The sequence below is a fragment of the Monodon monoceros genome, unplaced genomic scaffold, assembly GCF_005190385.1.
Source record: "Monodon monoceros isolate NGI ecotype Baffin Bay Population unplaced genomic scaffold, NGI_Narwhal_1 Super_Scaffold_5, whole genome shotgun sequence".
NCBI lineage: Eukaryota > Metazoa > Chordata > Mammalia > Artiodactyla > Monodontidae > Monodon > Monodon monoceros.
Genome location: NW_021703782.1, coordinates 70,738,815 through 70,761,507, shown reverse-complemented (window position 1 = coordinate 70,761,507; position 22,693 = coordinate 70,738,815). Strand labels below are relative to the sequence as shown.

Sequence of the window (22,693 nt, the reverse complement as noted above, 5' to 3'; positions counted from 1 at the left end):
ATGTCCACACAAAAACCGGCATATGGATGTTTACTGCACCTTTACTCAGAACTGGCAAAACTTGGAAGCAACCAGCACATCCTCTGGTACTTGAATGGATAAACTGTGGTACATCACACAGTGTATTAAGTGCTAAGAAGAAATGAATTATCAAGTCATGAAAAGACATAGAGATAACTTAAATACATATTAGTAACTGAAAGAAGCCAGTCTGGAAAAGCTAGATACTATATAATTCCAACTATATGACATTCTGGAGAAGGCAAAACTATGAACAAAGTAAAAAGATGAGTGGTTGCCAGGGATTGAGGGATGACAGGAAAGGATGAATAGATGGGTCACAGAGGGCTTTTAGGGCAGTGAAACTACTGTGTACGATACTGTAATATTGGATACATGTCATTATAGATTTGTTCAAATCCCTTAGAATGCACAACACCAAGCTGAACCAAGCAAACTATAGAATTTGGGTGTAGTGTGTCAATGTAGGTTCATCAACTGCAACAAATATATCACTCTGGTGGAGAATATTTATAATGTGAGAGGCTACGCCTGTGTAGGTGCAGGGGATATATGTTAAATCTCTATCATCTGCTCAACTGTGCAGTGAATGAAAAACTGCTCTAAAGATAAAGTCTATTAAAATAGTTTTAATGTCATCTCTACACATAATAATGTTCTTATGCTAAAAAGGAATATAATGAAATTAAACTAATGAATAGTTTGTCTTTTCCTTTAATTGAGGTATAAATGACATAAAACATTATATTAGTTCCGGGTGTACAACGTGACTCCATATTAATACACATTGTGAAATGATCACCACAATAAGTTTAGTTAACATCTGTCCTCACACTTACTTAGAAATTCTTCTTCTTATGATGAGTACTTTTAAGATTTGCTCTTTCAGCAACTTTCAAATATGCAAAACAGTATTATTAACTACAGTCACCATGCTGTACTTTACATCTCTATGACTTACTTTATAACTGGAAGTTTGTGCCTCTGGACCCCCTTCACCCATTTTCTGCAGCCCCACCCCCCCTACCTATGGCAACGACCAATCTGTTCTCTGTACTACCTTGGTTGTTTTTTTGTTTTTTTTTAGATTCCACATATAAGCAAGATCATACCATATTTATCTTTCTCTGACTTATTTCACTTAGTATAATGCCTTCAAGGTCCATTCATGTTGTCACAAATGGCAAGATTTCATTCCTCTTAATGGTTGAGTAGCATTCGATGGTATCTATTGGGCTGGCCAAAAACTTCGTTTGGGTTTTTCCATAAGCTCTTATGGAAAAACCCGAATGAATTTTTTTGGCCAACCCAACAGACAGCACATCTTTATCCATTCACCCATTAATGGACACTTAGGTTGCTTCCATACCTTGGCTATTGCCAGTAATGCTGCAATGAACATGAGGGTGCACATATCTTATCAAGTGAGTGTTTTTGCTTTCTTCAAATAAATACTCAGAAGTAGAACTGCCAAATCAGATGGTAATTCTATTTTTAACTTTTTGAGGAACTTTAATACTATTTTCCATAGTGTCTGCACCAATTTACATTCTCATCAACAAAGCACAAGGGTTCCCTTTTCCCACATCCTCACCAACACCTTTTATTGCTTGTTTTTTTGATAATAGCCATTCTAACAGGTATGAGGTTATATCTCATGGTTTTGATTTGCATTACCCTGATGATTAGTGAGTTGAGCATCTTTTCGTGAACCTGTTGGCTAGTTGTATGTCTTGTTTGGAAAAAATGCCTATTCAGATCCTCTGTCCATTTTTGTTTGTTTGGTTTTTTCCCTATTGAGTTGTATGAGTTTTTTATATTATTTTAGATATTAACACCTTATATCAGATATACGAATTGCAATTACATAACGCTATTTCATAGACTGGCTTTTCATTTAGTTGATGGTTTCCTGTGCTGCGCAGAAGCTTTTTAGTTTAATGTAGTCGCATTTGTTTATTTTTGCTTTTGTTCCCTTTTGGGAATCAGAACCAAAAAAATCATCACCAAGACCAATGTCAAGAAGCTTACTGCTTATGTATTCTTCTAGGAGTTTTATGGTTTTAGGTCTTACATTCACATCTTTAATCCATTATGGGTTAATTTTTATTTATGGTGTAAGATAGTAGTCCATTTTCATTCTTTTGCATGTGGCTGTCCAGTTTTACCAGCATCATTTATCGAAAAGTTACCCTTTCCTCAACGTATATTCTTGGCTCCTTTGTCATAAATTAATTGATCACAGATATGTGGGCTTATTTCTGGGCTCTCTATCCTGTTCCACTAATTGATGTGTCTGTTTTTATGCCAGTACCATACTGTTTTGATTACTATTGCTTTGTAATATAGTTAGAAATCAGGGCTCATGATGTCTCCAGCTTTGTTCTTCTTTCTCAAGATTGTTTTGGCTATTCGGGTCTCCCATGGTTCCACACAAATGTCAGAGTTTCTTGCTCTAGTTCTGTGAAAAATGTCATTGGTATTTTCATAGAGACTGCATGGAATCTGTAGACTGCCTTAGGTAGGATATACATTTTAACAGCATTAATTATTCCAACCCATGAAGCACAGAATATCTTTCTGTTTATTTGTGTTTTTTTCAATTTCTTTCATCAATGTCTTATAGCTTTCAGGGGATAGGTCTTTTACCTCCTCGGTTAAATTTATTCCTAGGTACTTTGTCCTTTTTGAGTCAATTATAAATGGTGTTGTCTTCTTAATTTCTCTTTCCTGATAGTTTGTTATTAGTGTATAAAAATGCAACAGATTTTAGTATGTTGACTTTGTATCCTGCAACTTTAATGAATTTGTTGATTAGTTCCAACAGTTTTTTTGGTGGAATCTTTGGAGTTTTTGTACATATAATATCATGTCTTCTGCAATAGTGACAGTTTTACTATTGGGTCAATTAATAAATCAAAAGAGAAATTAAAAAATACCTTGAGACAAATGGAAATAGAAATACAACATACCAGGGGGCTTCCCTGGTGGCTCAGTGGTTGGGAATTCACCTGCCAATGCAGGGGACGTGGGTTTGTGCCCTGGTCCAGGGGGGATCCCACATGCCGCAGAGCAGCTAGGCCCGTGTGCCACAGCTACTGAGCCTGTGCTCTAGAGCCCGTGAGCCACGACTACTGGGCCCACGAGCCACAACTGCTGAAACCCACATGCCTAGAGCCCATGCCCCGTGGTGGGAGAGGCCACCGCAGTGAGAAGCCTGCACAACACAAGAAGGGTAGCCCCCACTCGCCACAGCTGGACAAAGCCCGCACACAGCAACAAACACCCAACGCAGCCAAAAAAAAAAAAAAAAGAAAAAAAAAAGAAATACAACATACCAAAATTTATGGGATGCAGCAAAAGCAGTTCTAAAAGAGAAAAGCATGGATGCCTACTTTAAGAAACAAGAAAAACCTCAAATAAACAACCTTACTGTTTACATATCAAGAAATTAGGCAAAAAAAAAGAACAAAACCCAAAGTTAGTAGAAGTAAAAAATAACAAAGAAGAGAGGAGAAATAAATGAAATAGAAACCAAAAGACAGCAGAAAATATCAATTAAACTAAAGAGCTGGGGCTTCCCTGGTGGCGCAGTGGTTGAGAATCTGCCTGCCAATGCAGGGGACATGGGTTCGAGCCCTGGTCTGGGAAGATCCCACATGCTGCGGAGCAGCTGGCCCCATGAGCCACAATTACTGAGCCTGCACGTCTGGAGCCTGTGCTCTGCAACAAGAGACGCCACGATAGTGAGAGGCCCACGCACCACGATGAGGAGTGGCCCCCACTTGCCACAACTAGAGAAAGCCCTCACACAGAAACGAAGACCCTACACAGTCAAAAATAAATAAAAAAAAAACTGAAGAGCTGATTCTTTGAAAAGACAAAATTGACAAACCTTTAGCTAGATTCACCATGAAAAAGAGAGAGGGCTCAAATAAATATTATCAGTTATGAAAAAGGAGATGTGACACATGATACCACAGAAATTTAAAGGATCATAAGAGACTAGCATGGATATTTTTATATGTTAACGAATTGGACAACCTAGAAGAAATGGATAAATTTCTAGAAACATACAACCTTCCAAGACAGAATCATGAACAAATAAGAAGTCTGAATAGAGCAATAAGTCCTAAGGAGATCAAATCAAAACCTCCCAACAAAAAAAAATCCAAGAATAGATGACTTCACTGGTGAATTCTATCAAACATTTAAAAAGAATTAATACCAATCCTTCTGAAACTCTTCCCAAAAAAATAGAAGAGGAGGAAACATTTGCAAACTTATTTTACGAGGCCTGCATTACCCTGATACCAAAACCAGACAAGGATGCCACAAGAAAAGAATATTCATCAGGCCAATATTCCTGATGAATATAGATGCAAAAATCCTCAACAAAATATTACCAAACCAAATTCAATACTATACTAAAAGGCTCAAACACCAAGATCTAGTGGAATTTGTTCCAAGGATGTTGCAGTTCAACATCCACAAATCAATCAACATGATACACCATGTTAACAAAATGAAGGATAAAAATCATATGATCATCTCAATAGATGCAGAAAAAGCATTTGACAAAATTCAACATCCATTTAATATAAAAGCTTTCTACAAAGTGGGAATAGATGAAATGTATCTCAACATAATAAAGGCCATCTATGACAAGCCCACAGTTAATATACTACTCAAACAGTGAAAAGCTGAAAGCTTTTCCTCTAAGATCAAGAAGAAGAGAAGGATGCTGACTTTGCCACTTTTGTTCAACATAGTATTGGAAGTCCTAGCCAAAGCAATTAGGCAGGAAAAAGAAATAAAAAGCATCCCAATTGGAAGTGAATAGTTTTTCTTAATATTCTGATGGAATTCATGAACCATTCAGAATTATGTTTCAAGGAAAAACCTCAAAATGTAAAGGAGGAAAAAAAACCAAAAAACTCTTCTAACAGCCTGCCAAAGCAAACAGAAACATTTTCTAAGATATCATATAATTTATATGTTAGGATTTGGGATATAAATTGTTTGTGGTAGGTAGAATATTTTCATCCCTCCCACAAGGATGTCCATGCTCTAATCCCCCTAAACCTGAGAATATGTTATTTCATATGGTAAATGTAACATTACAGAGATGATTAAGGTTAAGATTAAGGGGAAATTATCCTCAATTGTCCAGATGCACCAAATCTAATTACCTTAGTTTTTCAGAGTGGAAGAAAAAGGTAGAAGAAAAGGTTAGAGAGATTACAGCATGAGAAGGATCTAACATCCCATAATGGTTCTGGGATATAAAAACAAATTAGTGCAAGGACTAGAGAGGCCTGTAGGAGCTAAGGCCAATCCTCACCTTATAGGCAGCAAGAAAACAGACTTAAACCATATGAAACTAAATTCTGCCAACACCTGAGGAGCAAGAAAATAGATATTCTCCTACAGCCTCCAAAAAAGAAGTCCTGTTGACAGCTTGATTTTTTCACACTGAGACTTGTGTCAGACATCTGATATACAGAACTTTAATAAATTTGTGGTAAATTGTTACAGTATCAATAGGAAACTTATTCAGTATTTTAGTATTCAGTTAAGTAGACTTAAAATTAAACCATTTTCCTTAATGAGAAAAATTGTCTTCATTTTCTCTCTAGTCTACACCTTAGATTCCAAAGTATAATATGAAAGTTGAAGACTAACACATTTCTTTGATAATATTTTATCATATGTACTGACTAAGCACCTAGAGAATTTATATCCAGAAGGTAATCAAACAGTAAAATTAATTAATTTAGTTTTTTAAAACAGAGATTCTTACCAAAATATTCTGGGCATTTTAAGCAGACCTCTTTCAAAAAGGCATTTGCTTTCAAATCAAATGTTCTAAGCTCAATGACTGTGCCCAATCCCAAGACATTAATTTCTACCACAGGCAGTTCACAATCTCCAACAAGGTGACAGAACTGAATCAAAACCTGGAAAAGAAAGAAAAAAGAGACTACGACTACCTAAAACAAAAAAATTGTTTATATTGATGGTGGCTATATATGGATATGTGAGGTATACGTGTAGTATAAATGACACATTTAAATTTAGGAGAGATTTTATACACACACATATACAATACACACATTGTACAAATTATTTTCAATAAATATATACTGAATAACAACAATACATCTAAACTCTTAATTCTTTTTTTTAAGTGAAAGCGGATTTATTTAGAGAGATACACATTCCACAGGCAGAATGTGGTCCCTCTCAAAAGGTGAGGGTGGCCAAACCTTTAATTATTGATTAAGGAAATTAATCTTCAAAGAAAGGGGAGGAAGAACCACAAAGTAACATCTGGATTGAGTTTAAATAGGATGAAAACAACACTGTCTATTAGTAATGAGACTATATAAATGAGCTGTGAATAGTAGAAATGACTGACAATTTAAATAAGCCATATTAATTTTACCATAGTACATACAATGCATACCTCTGGCACTTCAAATCTTATTTTATATTCAGTCATATTTTTTGAATAATCTGGCTTTTGAAGCTTTTCTTGTTGAGGACTTTTAATTCTAGATGGAGGTTGAAGAGGCTCTTCCAAGGGACTACATGGGGCATCAAAAAACTCCTCATCTGAATCTAAATACCATAGAACATTTAAGTCAATAATCAAAATGACTGATTTAATAATAACATTCTAATAATTTTTCTGAAATAAATATGAACACTAAAACACTATTTCAAAGAATTGAATGTAAGGTCAAAAATAAATAGAAAAGAATATAAAGATTACATGTGAAAAAATAACATTCTTAACAACAAAATGTATGGAAAATTACAAAATACAATCTTTAGCTTAATGAACATCATCTTTAAAATCACGATACTAAAAACTGCTAAAGAAAATGTCATAGCAAATGCCAATGCCAGTTGTTACATACATGATGAATACTCAAAGGAACACACTAATATTCTCACTCTACCTGGAAACAGGTAAACAGGACTTAGTTACAAACACTGCAATATTAAAAGTAGAAGGCAGGCCCTAAAGTTTGAATGGAGAAACTAAGATCAAGCACTACTTCACATATGTATGACTATATAGGAATATATATATGATAGTAAATTTCTACAACATGCATTTAAATGGACCCAAAATCTAGTAAAACCATTAAAAGAAGGTTTAAAGGAAACTAAAATCATCTAAGTATATCCCTAAGAACATAAAATTGAATTTTAGGGTAGATGATCTCACAAACATTTCCTCCCCCTCCCCACCCACCCTGGTCACTACACAGAAAGGAAAACATTCTCTAGAAAACTGAGGATCAACATGGCAATTTCTGTTATTTAACATTTACAATTTTTAAAGTTTTAAAAATAGAAAAATACATTTATTTTTCTTTCTAATGCAGTCAAAAAAGCATGTATTTCATAACAAAGTATTTATCAGTTTTCATACGTTAATGAAGGTATTAAGGCTTGATTTTTTTTCCTTTAATAACAAAAAAGGAAGTGTAAAAAAAAAATTACCATAATGAAGATCTCCAAAAGCTAAGTAACACATTATAAATTAGACACAAAGTTTCATGGGGTCTCTTAGATCACAAAGGATAAAGATGATTAATTTGCTAGTGGTCCCTGTGATTATGGGGTTCAACTTTTATATACCAAAAAAAATCCCACTGCAAAAGCAACTTTAAGGAACATCCAAATTACACTGTTTTAAAGGAATTTTAGTGAAATTTTGTGGATAATATGCAAATATCTGCTATTGCCTGAAAGTTTTTATGTGGTCTCAAAATGAATTTTTTTCATAATATATTTATAACAAGGAAAATTTCCTAAAGTAGTTTCATTTTACCATCTTCAACACATGGAATTTCCAAAGGAGAAAACTTTTTCTGTGAAATCTGTGATGTTCCCAAAGAAGTGGATCTTTGAATCTGGAAGAAAAGTTAATTCACTGTCAGTTAGCACACAGACTTTTATTATACGTTCTAAGACAATTCTGACAACACACACACACACACACACACACCTCAATCTGAATTAACTGGAAAAAAATCCAGCCTGAATTAGAAAGTTAATTTGTAAAATGTAGATTTAAAGAAGTGCTTTTACAATTTCAAGGCTAAATATAAATTGCAGAACTGTTATAATCAGTTAATCAGAACTGTTATAATCATACGTATACACACAGAGACGTGCATGTTTCTATGTGTGTGTATTAGTATATGCTATAAACATTTTCAAAAAACTAGAGAAGCAGTAGTTAACCACTGAGAAGAGGGACTGGAAAAGTGAAGAAAGGTAGACTTATTATTTCATTCTTTTGTTTACTGTTTGCACCTTTTACTATTGCATCATTCTGTCTTTCAATATGTAATTTAAAAAGTCTATTCACAATGAATTGTTTTACCCCAAATTTCTGTGGCTGTTACAAATACTGTTTGTGGAATTTTCTTTTTTAACTCGTGCTTTCATTAATTTTGAAAATACATTACCTGAAATGGTTTGACAGGGACATTTACTTCAGTTGCAGGTGGAGGTTTTGGGATGCTTTCAATCAATTCCAATATCCCTTGCAGTTTTTTATCTGAGATTCGTAAAGAAACCAGTGGTAAGTTTCCAAAAATCTTGAATCTGTTTCAAAAAGACAGAAATCATTATAAAAAGATGACTGTTCATCTTAAATTATCTAAGAATGATAAAATGTGATTTTAAGTACTAAATATTATCTACACAGTCCATGGGACAAATTATCTCACAATCTACAGTCAAATTCCCATCATTTTACCTTATTAACCAATCTCATCAGCTGAACTAACGTCATTATTTTTCAAAGGCTTATTTTCTATTATTATTATGTTTACTATCCCTCTGCTATTTTGCCAATGCCAATTGACAATCACTATTTATGAAGTGTTTACTACAGACAGGCATTAAGGAAAACACTTGATATGCATTATCATAAATAATTCTCACAACCTAATAGGAGGGAGACAACCTATTTCTGCTCGCTGTTTCTTATAAGAAAGAAATGTGTACATATGTACACGGTTCCTATCAGGAAACTAAGGTTGGCAGGTACAAATAACTTGTCCAAGAGATTATATATTTAAAACCAGGTTTAAAAATCAGATCTGAATGAAAAATCAAAATCATATAAGTAGATGCATGTAACAAAATCCAATACCCATTCACCATAAGAACTCACAGTAAACTAGAACAAAGAAGAACTACCTCAACTTGATGACGAATATCTCTGAAAAACTTACAACTAACATCATACTTAATAGTGAGAAATTCAATGTTTTCCCAGTAAGATTAGGTGCAAAACAAAGATATCCCTCTCACCACTCCATTTCAACATCACACTGAAGTCCTTAAATGCAGTAAGCCAAGAAAAGAAAACAAAAAGCATACAGATTGGTAAAGAAGACATAAAACTGTCTTTGTTCACAGATGACACGATCATCTATGTAAATTATCTAGAAAAAAATTCCTGAAACTAATAAGCCAATACAGCAAAGTTGTAGGATATAAGGTTAATATGTAATAGTGAATTACTTTCTTATATACCAACAATGGACAAGTATAATCTAAAATTAAAAATACAATACCATTTACATTAGCACCCCAAGAAATTAATACTTAGGTATAAATCTAACAAAATAAATACAAGATCTGTATGAGGAAAACTGTGAAACTCTGATAATATATTAAGAACTAAATAAATGAAGAAATATTCCACATTTAAGGGTAGGAAGATTCAATCTATCAAGATGTCAGCTCATCCCAAACTGATCTATATAGATTCCATGCAATCACAATCAAAATCCCATCAAGTTATTTAATGGATATTGACAAACTGATTCTAAAGTTTAAATGGAGGGGCAGAAGACCCAGAATAGCCAACATAATACTGAAGAAGAGCAAGGTTGGAGGGTTGATATTCCCTGACTCAAGACTTACTGTAAAGCTACAGTAAGCAAGACGCTGTGCTATTGGCAAAAGAATAGACAAACAGATCAATGGAAGAGAACAATGGAACAGAATAGAGAGTGCAGATACAGACCTCCATAAATATAGTCTATTGAAACACTGACAAAGGAGCAAAGGCAAAATAATGGAGGAAAGACATTCTCTTCAACAAATGGTGCTGGAATAAATGAATATCCACATGCAAAAATTAATTCAGACAGGCCTTACACCCTTCACAAAAGCTAATACAAAGTGGATCACAGACCTAAATTTAAAATGCAATACTATAAAACTCCAAAAAGATAAATCAAAGAAAACTTAGATGACCTTTTTAGATACTTTTTAGATGATCACTTTTTAGATACAACACAAAGGCACAATTTATGAAAAAAATAATTGATAAGCTGGATTTGATTAAAATGATAAACTTCTGGGACTTCCCTGGCAGTCCAGTGTTTTAAGACACCACACTTCCACTGCAGAGGGCACAGGTTTGATCCCTGTTCGGGGAACTAAGATCCCACATGCTGGGGACAAAAAAATTAAAAACTTCTGCTCTACAAGACAATGCCAAGAGATTTAGAAGACAAGCCACAGAGTGGGAGAAAATATTTGCAAAAGATAGAACTCATAAAGGACTATTATTCCAAAAGTTCAAAAAAAAATTTTTTAAGTTTATTTTCTTATATAGCAGGTTCTTATTAGTTACCCATTTTATACACATCAGTGTATACATGTCAATCCCAATCTCCCAATTCATCCCACCCCCACCCCCACCCCCTGCCACTTTCCCCCTTTGGTGTCCATACATTTGTTCTCTACATCTGTGTCTCTACTTCTGCCCTGCAAAACGGTTCACCTGTACCATTTTTCTAGGTTCCACATATATACGTTAATATACGATATTTGTTTTCCTCTTTCTGACTTACTTCACTCTGTATGACAGTCTCTAGATCCATCCACGTCTCTACAAATGACCCAATTTCGTTCCTTTTAATGGCTGAGTAATATTCCATCGTATGTATGTACCACATCTTCTTTATCCATTCATCTGTCGATGGGCATTTAGGTTGCTTCCATGACCTGGCTACTGTAAATAGTGCTGCAATGAACATTGGGGTGCATGTATCTTTCTGAATTATGGTTTTCTCTGGGTATATGCCCAGTAGTGGGATTGCTGGGTCATATGATAATTCGAATTTTAGTTTTATAAGGAACCTCCATACTGTCCTCCATAGTGGCTGTATCAATTTACATTCCCACCAATAGTGCAAGAGGGTTCCCTTTTCTCCACACCCTGTCCAGCATTTGTTGTTTGTAGATTTTCTGATGACGGCCATCCTAACTGGTGTGAGGTGATACCTCATTGTAGTTTTGATTTTCATTTCTCTAATGATTAGTGATGTTGAGCAACTTTTCATGTGCTTCTTGGCCATCTGTATGTCTTCTTTGGAGAAATGTCTATTTAGGTCTTCTGCCCATTTTTGGATTGGGTTGTTTGTTTTTTAATATTGAGCTGCATGAGCTGCTTATATATTTTGGAGATTAATCCTTTGTCTGATGACTCATTTGCAAATACTTTCTCCCATTCTGAGGATTGTCTTTTCATCTTCTTTCTGGTTTCCTTTGCTGTGCAAAAGCTTTTAAGTTTCATTAGGTCCCACTTGTTTATTTTTGTTTTTATTTCCATTACTCTAGGAGGTGGATCAAAAAAGATCTTGCTGTGATTTATGTCAAAGAGTGTTCTTCCTAAGTTTTCCTCTAAGAGTTTTACAGTGCCCAGTCTTACATTTAGCTCTCTAATCCATTTTGAGTTTATTTTTGTGTATGGTGTTAGGGAGTGTTCTAATTTCATTCTTTCACATGTACCTGTCCAGTTTTCCCAGCACCACTTATTGAAGAGACTGTCTTTTCTCCACTGTATATCCTTGCCTCCCTTGTCATAGATTAGGTGGCCACAGGCGCGTAGGTTTATCTCTGGGCTTTCTATCCTGTTCCATTGATCTATATTTCTGTTTTAGTGCCAGTACCATAGTGTATTGATTACCGTAGCTTTGTAGTATAGTCCGAAGTCAGGGAGTCTGATTCCTCCAGCTCCGTTTTTTTCCCTCAAGACTGCTTTGGCTATTCAGGGTCTTTTGTGTCTCCATTACAAATTTTAATATTTTTTGTTCCAGTTCTGTAAAAAATGCCATTGTTAATTTGATAGGGATTGCATTGAATCTGGAGATTGCTTTGGGTAGTATGGTCATTTTCACAATATTGAGTCTTCCAATCCAAAAACACTGTATATCTCTCCAACTGTTTGAATCATCTTTAATTTCTTTCATCAGTGTCTTATAGTTTTCTGCATACAGGTCCTTTTTCTCCCTAGGTAGCTTTATTCCTAGGTATTTTATTCTTTTTGTTCCAATGGTAAATGGGAGTGTTTCCTTAATTTCTCTTTCAGATTTTTCATCATGAGTGTATAGGAATGTAAGAGATTTCTGTGCATTAATTTTGTATCCTGCAACTTTACCAAATTCATTGATTAGCTCTAGTAGTTTTCTGGTGGCATCTTTAGGATTCTCTATGGATAGTATCATGTCATCTGCAAACAGTGATAGTTTTACTTCTTCTTTTCTAATTTGTATTCCTTTTATTTCTTTTTCTTCTCTGATTGCCATGGCTAGGACTTCCAAAACTATGCTGAATAATAGTGGTGAGAGTGGACATCCTTGTCTTGCTCCTGATCTCAGAGTAAATGCTTTCAGTTTTTCACCATTGAGAATGAGGTTTGCTGTGGGTTTCTCATATATGGCCTTTATTATGTTGAGGTAGGTTCCTTCTATGCCCACTTTCTGAAGAGTTTTTATCATAAATGGGTGTTGAATTTTGTCAAAAGCTTTCTCTTCATCTACTGAGATGATCATATGGTTTTTATTCTTCCGTTTGTTAATATGGTGTATCACACTGATTAATTTGCGTATGATGAAGAATCCTTGCATCTCTGGGATAAATCCTACTTGATGATGGTGTATGATCCTTTTAATGTGTTGTTGGATTCTGTTTGCTAGCATTTTGTTGAGGATTTTTGCATCTATATTCATCAGTGATATTGGTCTGTAATTCCCTTTTTTTCTAGGATCTTGTCTGCTTTTTGGTATCAGGGTGATGGTGGCCTCATAGAATAGAATGAGTTTGGGAGTGTTCCTTCCTCTGCAATTTTTTGGAAGCCTTTGAGAAGGATGGGTGTTAGCTCTTCTCTAAATGGTTGATAGAATTCACCTGTGAAGCCATCTGGTCCTGGGCTTTTGTTTGTTGGAAGATTTTTAATCACAGTTTCAATTTCATTACTTGTGATTGGCCTGTTCATATTTTCTGTTTCTTCCTGGTTCAGTCTTGGGAGGTTATACCTTTCTAAGAATTTGTCCATTTCTTCCAGGTTGTCCGTTTTATTGGCATTGAGTTGCTTTTAGTAGTCTCTTAGGAAGGTTTGGATTTCTGCAGTGTCTGTTGTAACTTCTCCTTTTTCATTTCTAATTTTATTGATTTGAGTCCTCTCCTTCTTTGTCTTGATGAGTCTGGCTAATTGTTTATCAATTTTGTTTTATCTTCTCAAAGAACCAGCTTTTAGTTTTATTGATCTTTGCTAATTGTTTTGTTTCTATTTCATTTATTTCTGCTCTGATCTTTATGATTTCTTTACTTCTTTGGGTTTTGTTTGTTCTTCTTTCTCTAGTTCCTTTAGGTGTAAGGTTTGATTGTTTGAGATTTTGCTTGTTTCTTGAGGTAGGCTTGTATTGCTATAAACTTCCCTGTTAGAACTCCTTTTGCTGCATCCATAGGTTTTGGATCATCATGTTTTCATTGTAATTTGTCTCTAGGTATTTTTTGACTTCCTCTTTGGTTTCTTCAGTGATCTCTTGGTTATTTACTAACATATTTTTTAGGCTCCATGTGTTTGTGTTTTTTACGTTTTTTTCCCTGTAATTATTTCTAATCTCATAGTGTTGTGGTCAGAAAAGATAACTGATTTGACTTCAATTTTCTTAAATTTACTGAGGCTGATTTGTGACCCAAGATATGATCTAACCTGGAGAATGTTCCGTGCACACTTGAGAAGAAAGTGCAATCTGCTGGTTTTGGATGGAATGTCCTATAAATATCAATTAAATCCATCTGGTCTATTGTGTCATTTAAAGCTTGTGTTTTCTTATTAACTTTCTGTTTGGATGATCTGTCCATTGGTGTAACTGAGGTGTTAAAGTCCCCCACTATTATTGTGCTACTGTCTATTTCCTCTTTTATAGCTGTTAGCAGTTGCCTCATATATTGAGATGCTCCTGTGTTGTGTGCATATATATTTATAATTATTATAGCTTCTTCTTGGATTGATCCCTTCATCATTATGTAGTGTCCTTCCTTGTCTCTTGTAACATTCTTTATTTTAAAGTCTATCTTATCCGATATGAGTATTGCTACTCCAGCTTTCTTTTGATTTGCATTTGCATGGAATATCTTTTTCCATCCCCTTTCAGTCTTTATGTGTCCCTAGGTCTGAAGTGGGTCTCTTGTACACAGCATATATATGGGTCTTGTTTTTGTATCCCTTCAGCAAACCTGTGTCTTTTGTTTGGAGCATTAAATCCATTCACGCTTAAGGTAATTATTGTTATATATGTTCCTATTACCATTTTCTTAATTGTTATGGGTTTGTTATTGTAAGTCCTTTTCTTCTCTTGTGTTACCCACTTAGAGAAGTTCCTTTAGCATTTGTTGTAGAGCTGGTTCGGTGGTGCTGAATTCTCTTAGCTTTTGTTTGTCTGTAAAGCTTTTGATTTCTCCGTGGAATCTGAATGAGATCCTTGCCGGGTAGAGTAATCTTGGTTGTAGGTCTTCCCTTTCATCACTTTAAATATGTCATGCCACTCCCTTCTGGCTTGTAGAGTTTCTGCTGAGAAATCAGCTGTTAACCTTATGGGAGTTCCCTTGTAGGTTATTTTTCGTTTTTCCCTTGCTGCTTTCAGTAATTTTTCTTTGTCTTTAATTTTTGTCAATTTGATTACTATGTGTCTCAGCATTTTTCTCCTTGGGTTTATCCTGCCTGGGACTCTGCACTTCCTGGACTTGGGTGGCTATTTCCTTTCCCATGTTAGGGAAGTTTTTGACTATAATCTCTTCTCATATTTTCTCAGGTCCTTTCTTTCTTCCCCTTCTGGGACCCCTATAATGCGAATTGTTGCATTTAATGTTGTCCCAGAGGTCTCTTAGGCTGTAGGCTTGTCTTCATTTCTTTTCATTCTTTTTTCTTTATTCTGTTCCACGGCAGTGAATTCCATCATTCTGTCTTCCAGGTCACTTATCCATTCTTCTGCCTTAGTTATTCTGCTACTGATTCCTTCTAGTGTATTTTTCATTTCAGTTATTGTATTGTTCATCTCTGTTTGTTTGTTCTTTAATTCTTCTAAGTGTTCTTTAATTCTTCTAGGTCTCTGTTAAACATTTCTTGCATCTTCTCGACCTTTGCCTCCGTTCTTTCTCCGAGGTCTTGGATCATCTTCACTATCATTATTCTAAATTCTTTTTCTGGAAGGTTGCCTATTTCCATTTCATTTAGTTATTTTTCTGGGTTTTATCTTGTTCCTTCATCTGGTACATAGCCCTCTGACTTTTCATTTTGTCTATCCTTCTGTGAATGTGGTTTTTGTTCCACAGGCTGTAGGATTGTAGTTCTTGCTTCTGCTGTCTGCCCTCTGGTGGATGAGGCTATCTAAGAGGCTTGTGCAAGTCTCCTGATGGTAGGTACTGGTGGTGGGTAGAGCTCTCAAAGAATACTTAAAGCTCAATAATAAGAAGACAATCTGGTTGAAAAATGGACCAAAGATCTTAACAGACACCTCATCAAATAAGATACATAGATAGCAAATAAGCAAAGATGTTCCACATCAGGTATAATCAGAGAAATACAAATCAAAGTAAGAATAATGAGATAGTACTACACACCTACTATAATAACCAAAATCAGGAATACTGACACCACCAAATAATGGCAAGGATGTGGAGCAGCAGGAACTCACAATTACTGCTGACTGAAATGCAAAAGGGTATAGCCCCTTTGGAAGACAGTCTGGAAGTTTCTTAGAAAACTAAAGATACTCTCACCATATGACCCAGCAATTGTGCTCCTTGATATCTACCCAAAGGAATATAAAGTTATGTCCCCACAAAAACCTGCACATGCATGTTTATAACAGCTTTACTCATAATTTTATATGAATCAAGTTTATCCACAAAAATTTTATATTCCAATTTTATCACCAAAACTTGGAAGCAACCAAGATGTCCTGCAGTAGGTAATGGATAAACTGTGATACATCAGATAATGGAATATTATTCAGCTTAAAAAAAAATGAGCTCTCAAGTCATGAAATGACAGGGAGGAAGCTTAAATGCATATTACTAAGTGAAAGATGTCAATGTGAAAAGGCTTTCTCTTCTATAATTCCAACTATATGACATTCTGAAAAAGGGAAAACTATGGACACAATAAGAAGATCAGTGCTTGCTAGGGCTTGAGTGTGACAGGGGAGGGATGAATAGAAGATTTCTAGGGCAGTAAGAATACTCTATATGATAAACTCTATATGATACCACAATGATGGCTACATATTATGCATTTGTCCAAACCCATTCAAGGTACAGCACCAAGAGTGAACCATAATGTAAACTATAGACTTTGGGTAATTATGATGTGTAAATGTTGGTTTATCAATTCTAACAAATGTACCACTAGGTGGGGGATGTTGTTAATGGGAAGGCTATGCATGGGTGGATGCAGGGGGTGTATGGGCAATCTCTGTAGCTTCCTATCAACTTTTTTGTGACACTAAAACTGCTGCAATATGAAGAAAGTCTTTAAAAAGTAATAATAATTTTAAAAGAGCCTGACATCAAAGAGAGAATAAGTTTTCGTTCACCATTTTTATCCCTGCATTTTAACTTACTTTTTCAATCACACACAATGACTGCTAAAAATATACCTGAATTACTTGAGAAAATTATAAGCTTTCTTTTACCTCCAGTAACCTAAGTATTTGCAACTAATCCCATACATCCTAATTTAACAGGTACATATTATAGATCTGTCTCATTAATGTACCTAAACTTTTCAATTTCTTTAAATATGCCAGCTTAACAACCTGAGGATGACAGGTGCCAAAATAATACCTACCAAATAACAGAGGATTTCCTTTTATCTGCCTTAAACTTTTTAAGCTCAAACTTCAAAGGAAGTTGCCTGACACTTGTTGAGTTCCAGGACTTTACATAATGTCATATCCACTTTATATTGCTCACAACTTACAAAACTGAAATCAAATGCTTCTCAGATTTCATCTTTCTAAATCATTATAGTTTCTGCTTGTGATTGTTTTCGGCCAATTTTCTGGTCCTAACTTATAGCCATTTTAGTATCATAAGAATACTAGTACAGAAGGCTTTCCTGGTGTCTTCTGCCTTTATTCGTTGCGTCTGGGTGTAACGCACTGAACCAAAGTTTGGCAAAATATGGCCATGGATTAATCCAGCCTGCTGCTTATTTTTGTAAATAAAGTATTAACTGGAATACAGCTATGCCCAGTTACTATGTACTGTTTATAGCTGCTTTCATGCTAATATAGCAGAGTTGAGTAGTTGTGACAGACAATACAACTTCAAGCCTAAAACATTTAATATCTGGCCCTTTAAAGAAAAAGTTTGCTGAGTGTTACACTGGATTAATCTCTCATACTCTTGCATTCCATTATCTGTCTATATATAGACAGTTTAACCAACTGTTTTAATTCCTGCTAGGCTATGCATATTCCCTACATTACTGGACGTAAATTCTCCCTAATCATAGACTAACAGAGCAATCTAAAGCAAGGGAAGTTAGCCATTTCTTCTCTCAGAGTAATATCACTTTTTTTGGTACCCTGTAACATCCTAGATTCTAGCATATTTAAGTATAAAATGCTGGAAAAAAATCTATTCGTAAACATGTTTGCAACAGGAAATTACATACATCTTTGTCCTTTCTCACATACTGACAAACTTTAAAAGAAATATCAGACAATAGTAAATAGGCAGGAGGACATTTGGGAAGGAAGCCAAAGAACCTAAGCGTGTCTAAAATTAACCTATACCTAATGGTTGATTGTAAACAACAGCAAAATGTATAGAATGGTTTTCTTTCCTCTTCTCTTTCTCAAACCAAATTCCTGGCTTTCCTCTGCTTTAAGACACTCAGAGTCCCAGTTTGATATTCTTGAATAAGGAAGTCTAAGAGAATGAGAGTAAACTGCACAATGTTTTCTAGAGAATTGAGTCCTATAATTTGAAAGGCAAAAAAAAAAAGAAGGCGTGTAGGTTTCTCTTAGGTCTCTTCCTTTCACATGGGGACAACAGTAAGTAGTATGAACCGGGTCTGCAACATAGCATATGGGAAAAAGACCAGGCTATCACTACTTCCTACTATCCCTTCCATCCATACTTGAGCCACAAAACCTTGAGCACTGCTATATGAGCATTCTCTTCTTGCCTCTCTAGTAACAATTTCACTTAGATTGTTTGGTAGTTGCTAGATGTGTCTTTCTTTAAATTTTAAAATAGATCTGTGGCTGAGGTTTGAATGCTTGCAAGGGAGAGAAAAATTACTGGTGGAAAGAAAAGGTGAAAGGGCTAGCTACGGTGTTAAACTATTTAGGACTAAATCAGCTAACTAGTCCAGTCTAATTTAACAGACTTCTATATTTAGGATACTGGGCTCAAAGCATCAGTCAGCTAACAATAAAATATAAAGATCTTGGTAAAAGCAAACACACGATAAATATAAAATCAAGTATTATGATTTTTTACTTTAACTTCACCTTTTATTTTCTACAGGACTTAGAAAATATAAATCTGTGCTAATGGGTACAATATATAATAAAGATATAACTTGTGACATCAATGACATAAAATGGAGGGGGTGGAGCAGTAAATAGTAGAGTTTTTGTATGCAATTAAAGTTAAGTTGGTGTCAATTTTTAAAAAATTGTCAACTTTACAATGTTATAGGTAATCTCCATGATAACTAAAAAGAAAATATCTATAGAACGTGCAAATGTGGAAAAGAGAAGGGCAACAAAACACGTCAGAACAAAAAATCAACTAAACACAAATGAAGGCCATAACAGAAGAAAAAAGGGACAAAAAGCTATAAGACATACAGAAAGTAAATGACAAAATTAATTTGTTCCCCATCAGTATTTATTTTAAACATAATGGTTTAAACTTCACAAAGATATAAATTGACAGAATGAATTAAAAAAAAAAAACGATCAAACTATATGTCTGCAAGAGACTGACTTTAGATCTAAGGACACAAATAGTTTGAAAGTGAAAGATATTCTATGCAAATAATATCCAAAAGAAAGCAGGAATGGCTATAGTATCAGTCAAACCAGACTGTAGGTCAAAACCTGTTACAAGAGACAAAAGACATTATTTAATAAAAAGTCACTTCATCAAGAAGATATAACAATTAGAAACATATATGCACCAAACATCAGAGCTCAAAAATATATGAAATATTGACAGAGTTGAGGGAAGAAATAGCTCTACAATAACATGAGACTTCAATACCCCACTTTCAATAACTGATAGAACAACCAGAAAAAACATCAGTAAGGAAATAGAGGACTAGAACAACACTGTCAACAAACATAAAACACTCCTCCATCAACAGCAGAATACACATTTTTTCATACATGCACATAGAATATTCTCCAGGATAGACCGAATTTTAGGTCATAAAGCAAGAGTCAAAAATTTTTTAAAGATTGAATAAAAAGCATCCTTTCTAATCACAATGGAATGAAACTGGAAATCAACAGCAGAATGAAAAATGTAAAATTACAAATATGTAGAAATTAACACATTTACTGTTAATGAGTCAAAGAAGAAATCGCCACGGAAATAAAAAAATATCTTGAGACAAGTGAAAATGAAAACACAACATACCAAAATTTATAGCATACAGCAAAAACCGTGCTGAGGGAAATTTATAGCTATAAACACTTACATTGAAAAAGAAAGATCTCAAATCAGCAACCTAACTTCATGCCTTAAAGAACTAAAAAGGAGCAAACTAAACCAAAAGTTAGCGGAAGTAAGGAAATACAGATTAGAGCAGAGAGAGAGAAAATAGAGAATTGAAAATAATTGAAAAAAAATCAGCAAAGAGTTTGTTCTTCAAAAAGATGAACAAAACTAAAGAACCTTTAGGTACATGGAGATAAAGACAGAAAAGACTCAACTAAAATCAGAAATGATAGTGTGGATATCACTATCAATCCTACAGAAATAGGAAGGATTTTATGCCAACAAATTGGATAACCTAAATAAAGTGGACAAATGCCTAGAAACACACATCTATCAACACTGAATTTTGAAGGAACAGAAAATCTAGATAGACCTATAACTAATATGGAGAGTGAATCAGTAATCAAAAATCTCACAACATTTCACGAGTGAATTCTACCAAACATTTAAAGAATTAACACAAATTTTTCTCAAACTCTTCCTGGAAACTAAAAAGAAAGGAATACTTCCTAACTCATTTTAAGGACAGCATTACTCTGATACCAAAACCAGACAAAGATAATACAAGAAAAGAAAACTACAGACCAATATGCCTTACAAACACTGATGCAAAAATCTCCAAAAAAACACTAGCAAACAAAATTCAACAGCATATTAAAAAGATTATACACCATCACCCATCACCCAGGATTTAACCCTGGAACGGAAGAATGGTTCAACATATGAAAACAAATCAATGTAATACACCACATTAACAAAATGAAGGGACAAAATAACACATGATCATCTCAACTGATGAAGAAAAAGCATTTGGAAAATGCAACACGTTTCCATAATAAAAACACTCAAAAACTAGAAATAGAAGGAAACTACCTCAAAATAATAAAGGTCATATATGAAGAAACCACACATAGCACACTCAATGCAAAAGACTAGAAGCTTTTACTCTATGATCAAAATAAAGGATGCCCACTTAAATTACTTGTATTCAACATAATATTGGAAATTCTAGCCAGAGTAATTAGGCAACAAAGAGAAAAAAAAAGGTATCCAAATTGGAAAGGATGAAGTAAAACTGCCTCTGTTCTAACATGAAGTGGTTGTATATGTAGAAAACTGTAACAATTCCACACACACAAAAAATGTTAGAACTAATAAACAAATTCATCAAAGTTTCAGGATACAAAATCAACTTGGAAAAATCAATTGAGTTTCTATTAACCAACAAAGAAATTAAGAAAACAATTCCATTTATAATAGTATCAAAAAGAATAAACTTAACCAAGGAAGAAAAAGACATACACTGAAAACTACAAAATAATGCTGAAAGAAATTTAAAAAGACACAGGTAAATGGAAAGACATCTTGTATTCATGTATTGGGAGACCTGATGTTAAGATGTCACTACTGAAAACATTTGCAGATTCAATGCAATCCATATCAAAATTTCAATGATACCTGTTGTTAAAAATAGAAATATCCATCTTAAAGTTCAAAAGGAATCTCAAAGGACCCCAAATCACCCAATCAATATAGAAAAAGATTAATGTTGGATGACTCATGCTTCCTGATTTCAAAAGTTACTACAAAGCTACAGGAATCAAAACAGTGTAGTACTGGCATGAAGACAGACACAGAGACCAAGGGAACAGAACAGAAAGCCCAGAAATAAACCGTCACATATATGGTCAAATGATTTTCAACAAGGGTGTCAAGACTATTCAATAGGGAAAGGCCAGTTTTTTTAACAAATGGTGCTGAAAAAAACTACATATCCACATGCAAAAGAATAAAGCTGGATCCTTACCTTACACCACATCCAAAAATTAACTCAAAAAGGTTTGCTAAGCACTAAAAGTATAAGACTCTTTGGAAAAAAATATACAGGAAAAACACTGGATTTGGTGATAATTTCTTAGATATGACAACAAAAGCACAGGCAACAAAGATAAATTAAACTTAATCACAATTCATAGCTTTTGTGCATCAAAGGACGCTATCAAAAGAGTGATAAGACAATCCACAAGAAGAAAGAAAATATTTGCAAATCATTTTATCTGGTAAGAAGTTAATATCCAGGAAAATATTTTAAAAAAACCAAACCTCCAACTTAACAACACAAACAACCTAATTAAAAGGTGCGCAAAGGACCTGAACAGACATTTCTCTAAAGAAATATATAAATTGCCAATAAGAACATGAAAATATGCTCAACATCACTAATCATTAGAAAATGCAATTCAAAACTATAATTAAATACTACTTCACACCTGTTAGGATGGCTATTATTTTTTTGAAAGGGAGAAAATAACAAGTGTTGGTGAAGAGGTAAGAGAATTTGGAACCCCTGTGAATTGCTGATGGGAATAGAAAATGGTGCAACTGCTATGGAAAACAGCAGGACAGTTCCTCAAAAAATTAAAAATAGAATAATCCAGCAATTCCACTTCTGGATATATACCCCCCAAAATTTAAAGCAGGGACTCCAATAGATATCTGTATACTGATGTTCACAGCAGCATTATTACAACAGTCAAATGTCCATTAACCCATGAATGGATAATATATGATATATACATGCAATGGAATTAGGCCT

At 34.4% G+C, this 22,693-nt stretch overlaps 1 protein-coding gene across 5 annotated transcripts in view; it reads right to left on the bottom strand.

Moving 5' to 3' along the window:
• The window catches only part of VPS13A (vacuolar protein sorting 13 homolog A), a 237,092-nt gene that overhangs the window by 139,682 nt on the left and 74,717 nt on the right, over nt 1-22,693 (bottom strand). For all 5 annotated transcript variants that reach the window (XR_003790666.1, XM_029201746.1, XM_029201744.1 and 2 more), the window contains 4 exons: nt 8,514-8,652; nt 7,871-7,952; nt 6,491-6,645; nt 5,825-5,981 (listed from right to left, as the gene is read on the bottom strand). Coding sequence is in view for 4 of the 5 variants with exons in the window: in XM_029201746.1 (XP_029057579.1) it covers nt 5,825-5,981; nt 6,491-6,645; nt 7,871-7,952; nt 8,514-8,652 (533 nt within the window). In the remaining variant the exon portion in view is untranslated. The remainder of the gene's footprint in view (nt 1-5,824; nt 5,982-6,490; nt 6,646-7,870; nt 7,953-8,513; nt 8,653-22,693) is intronic.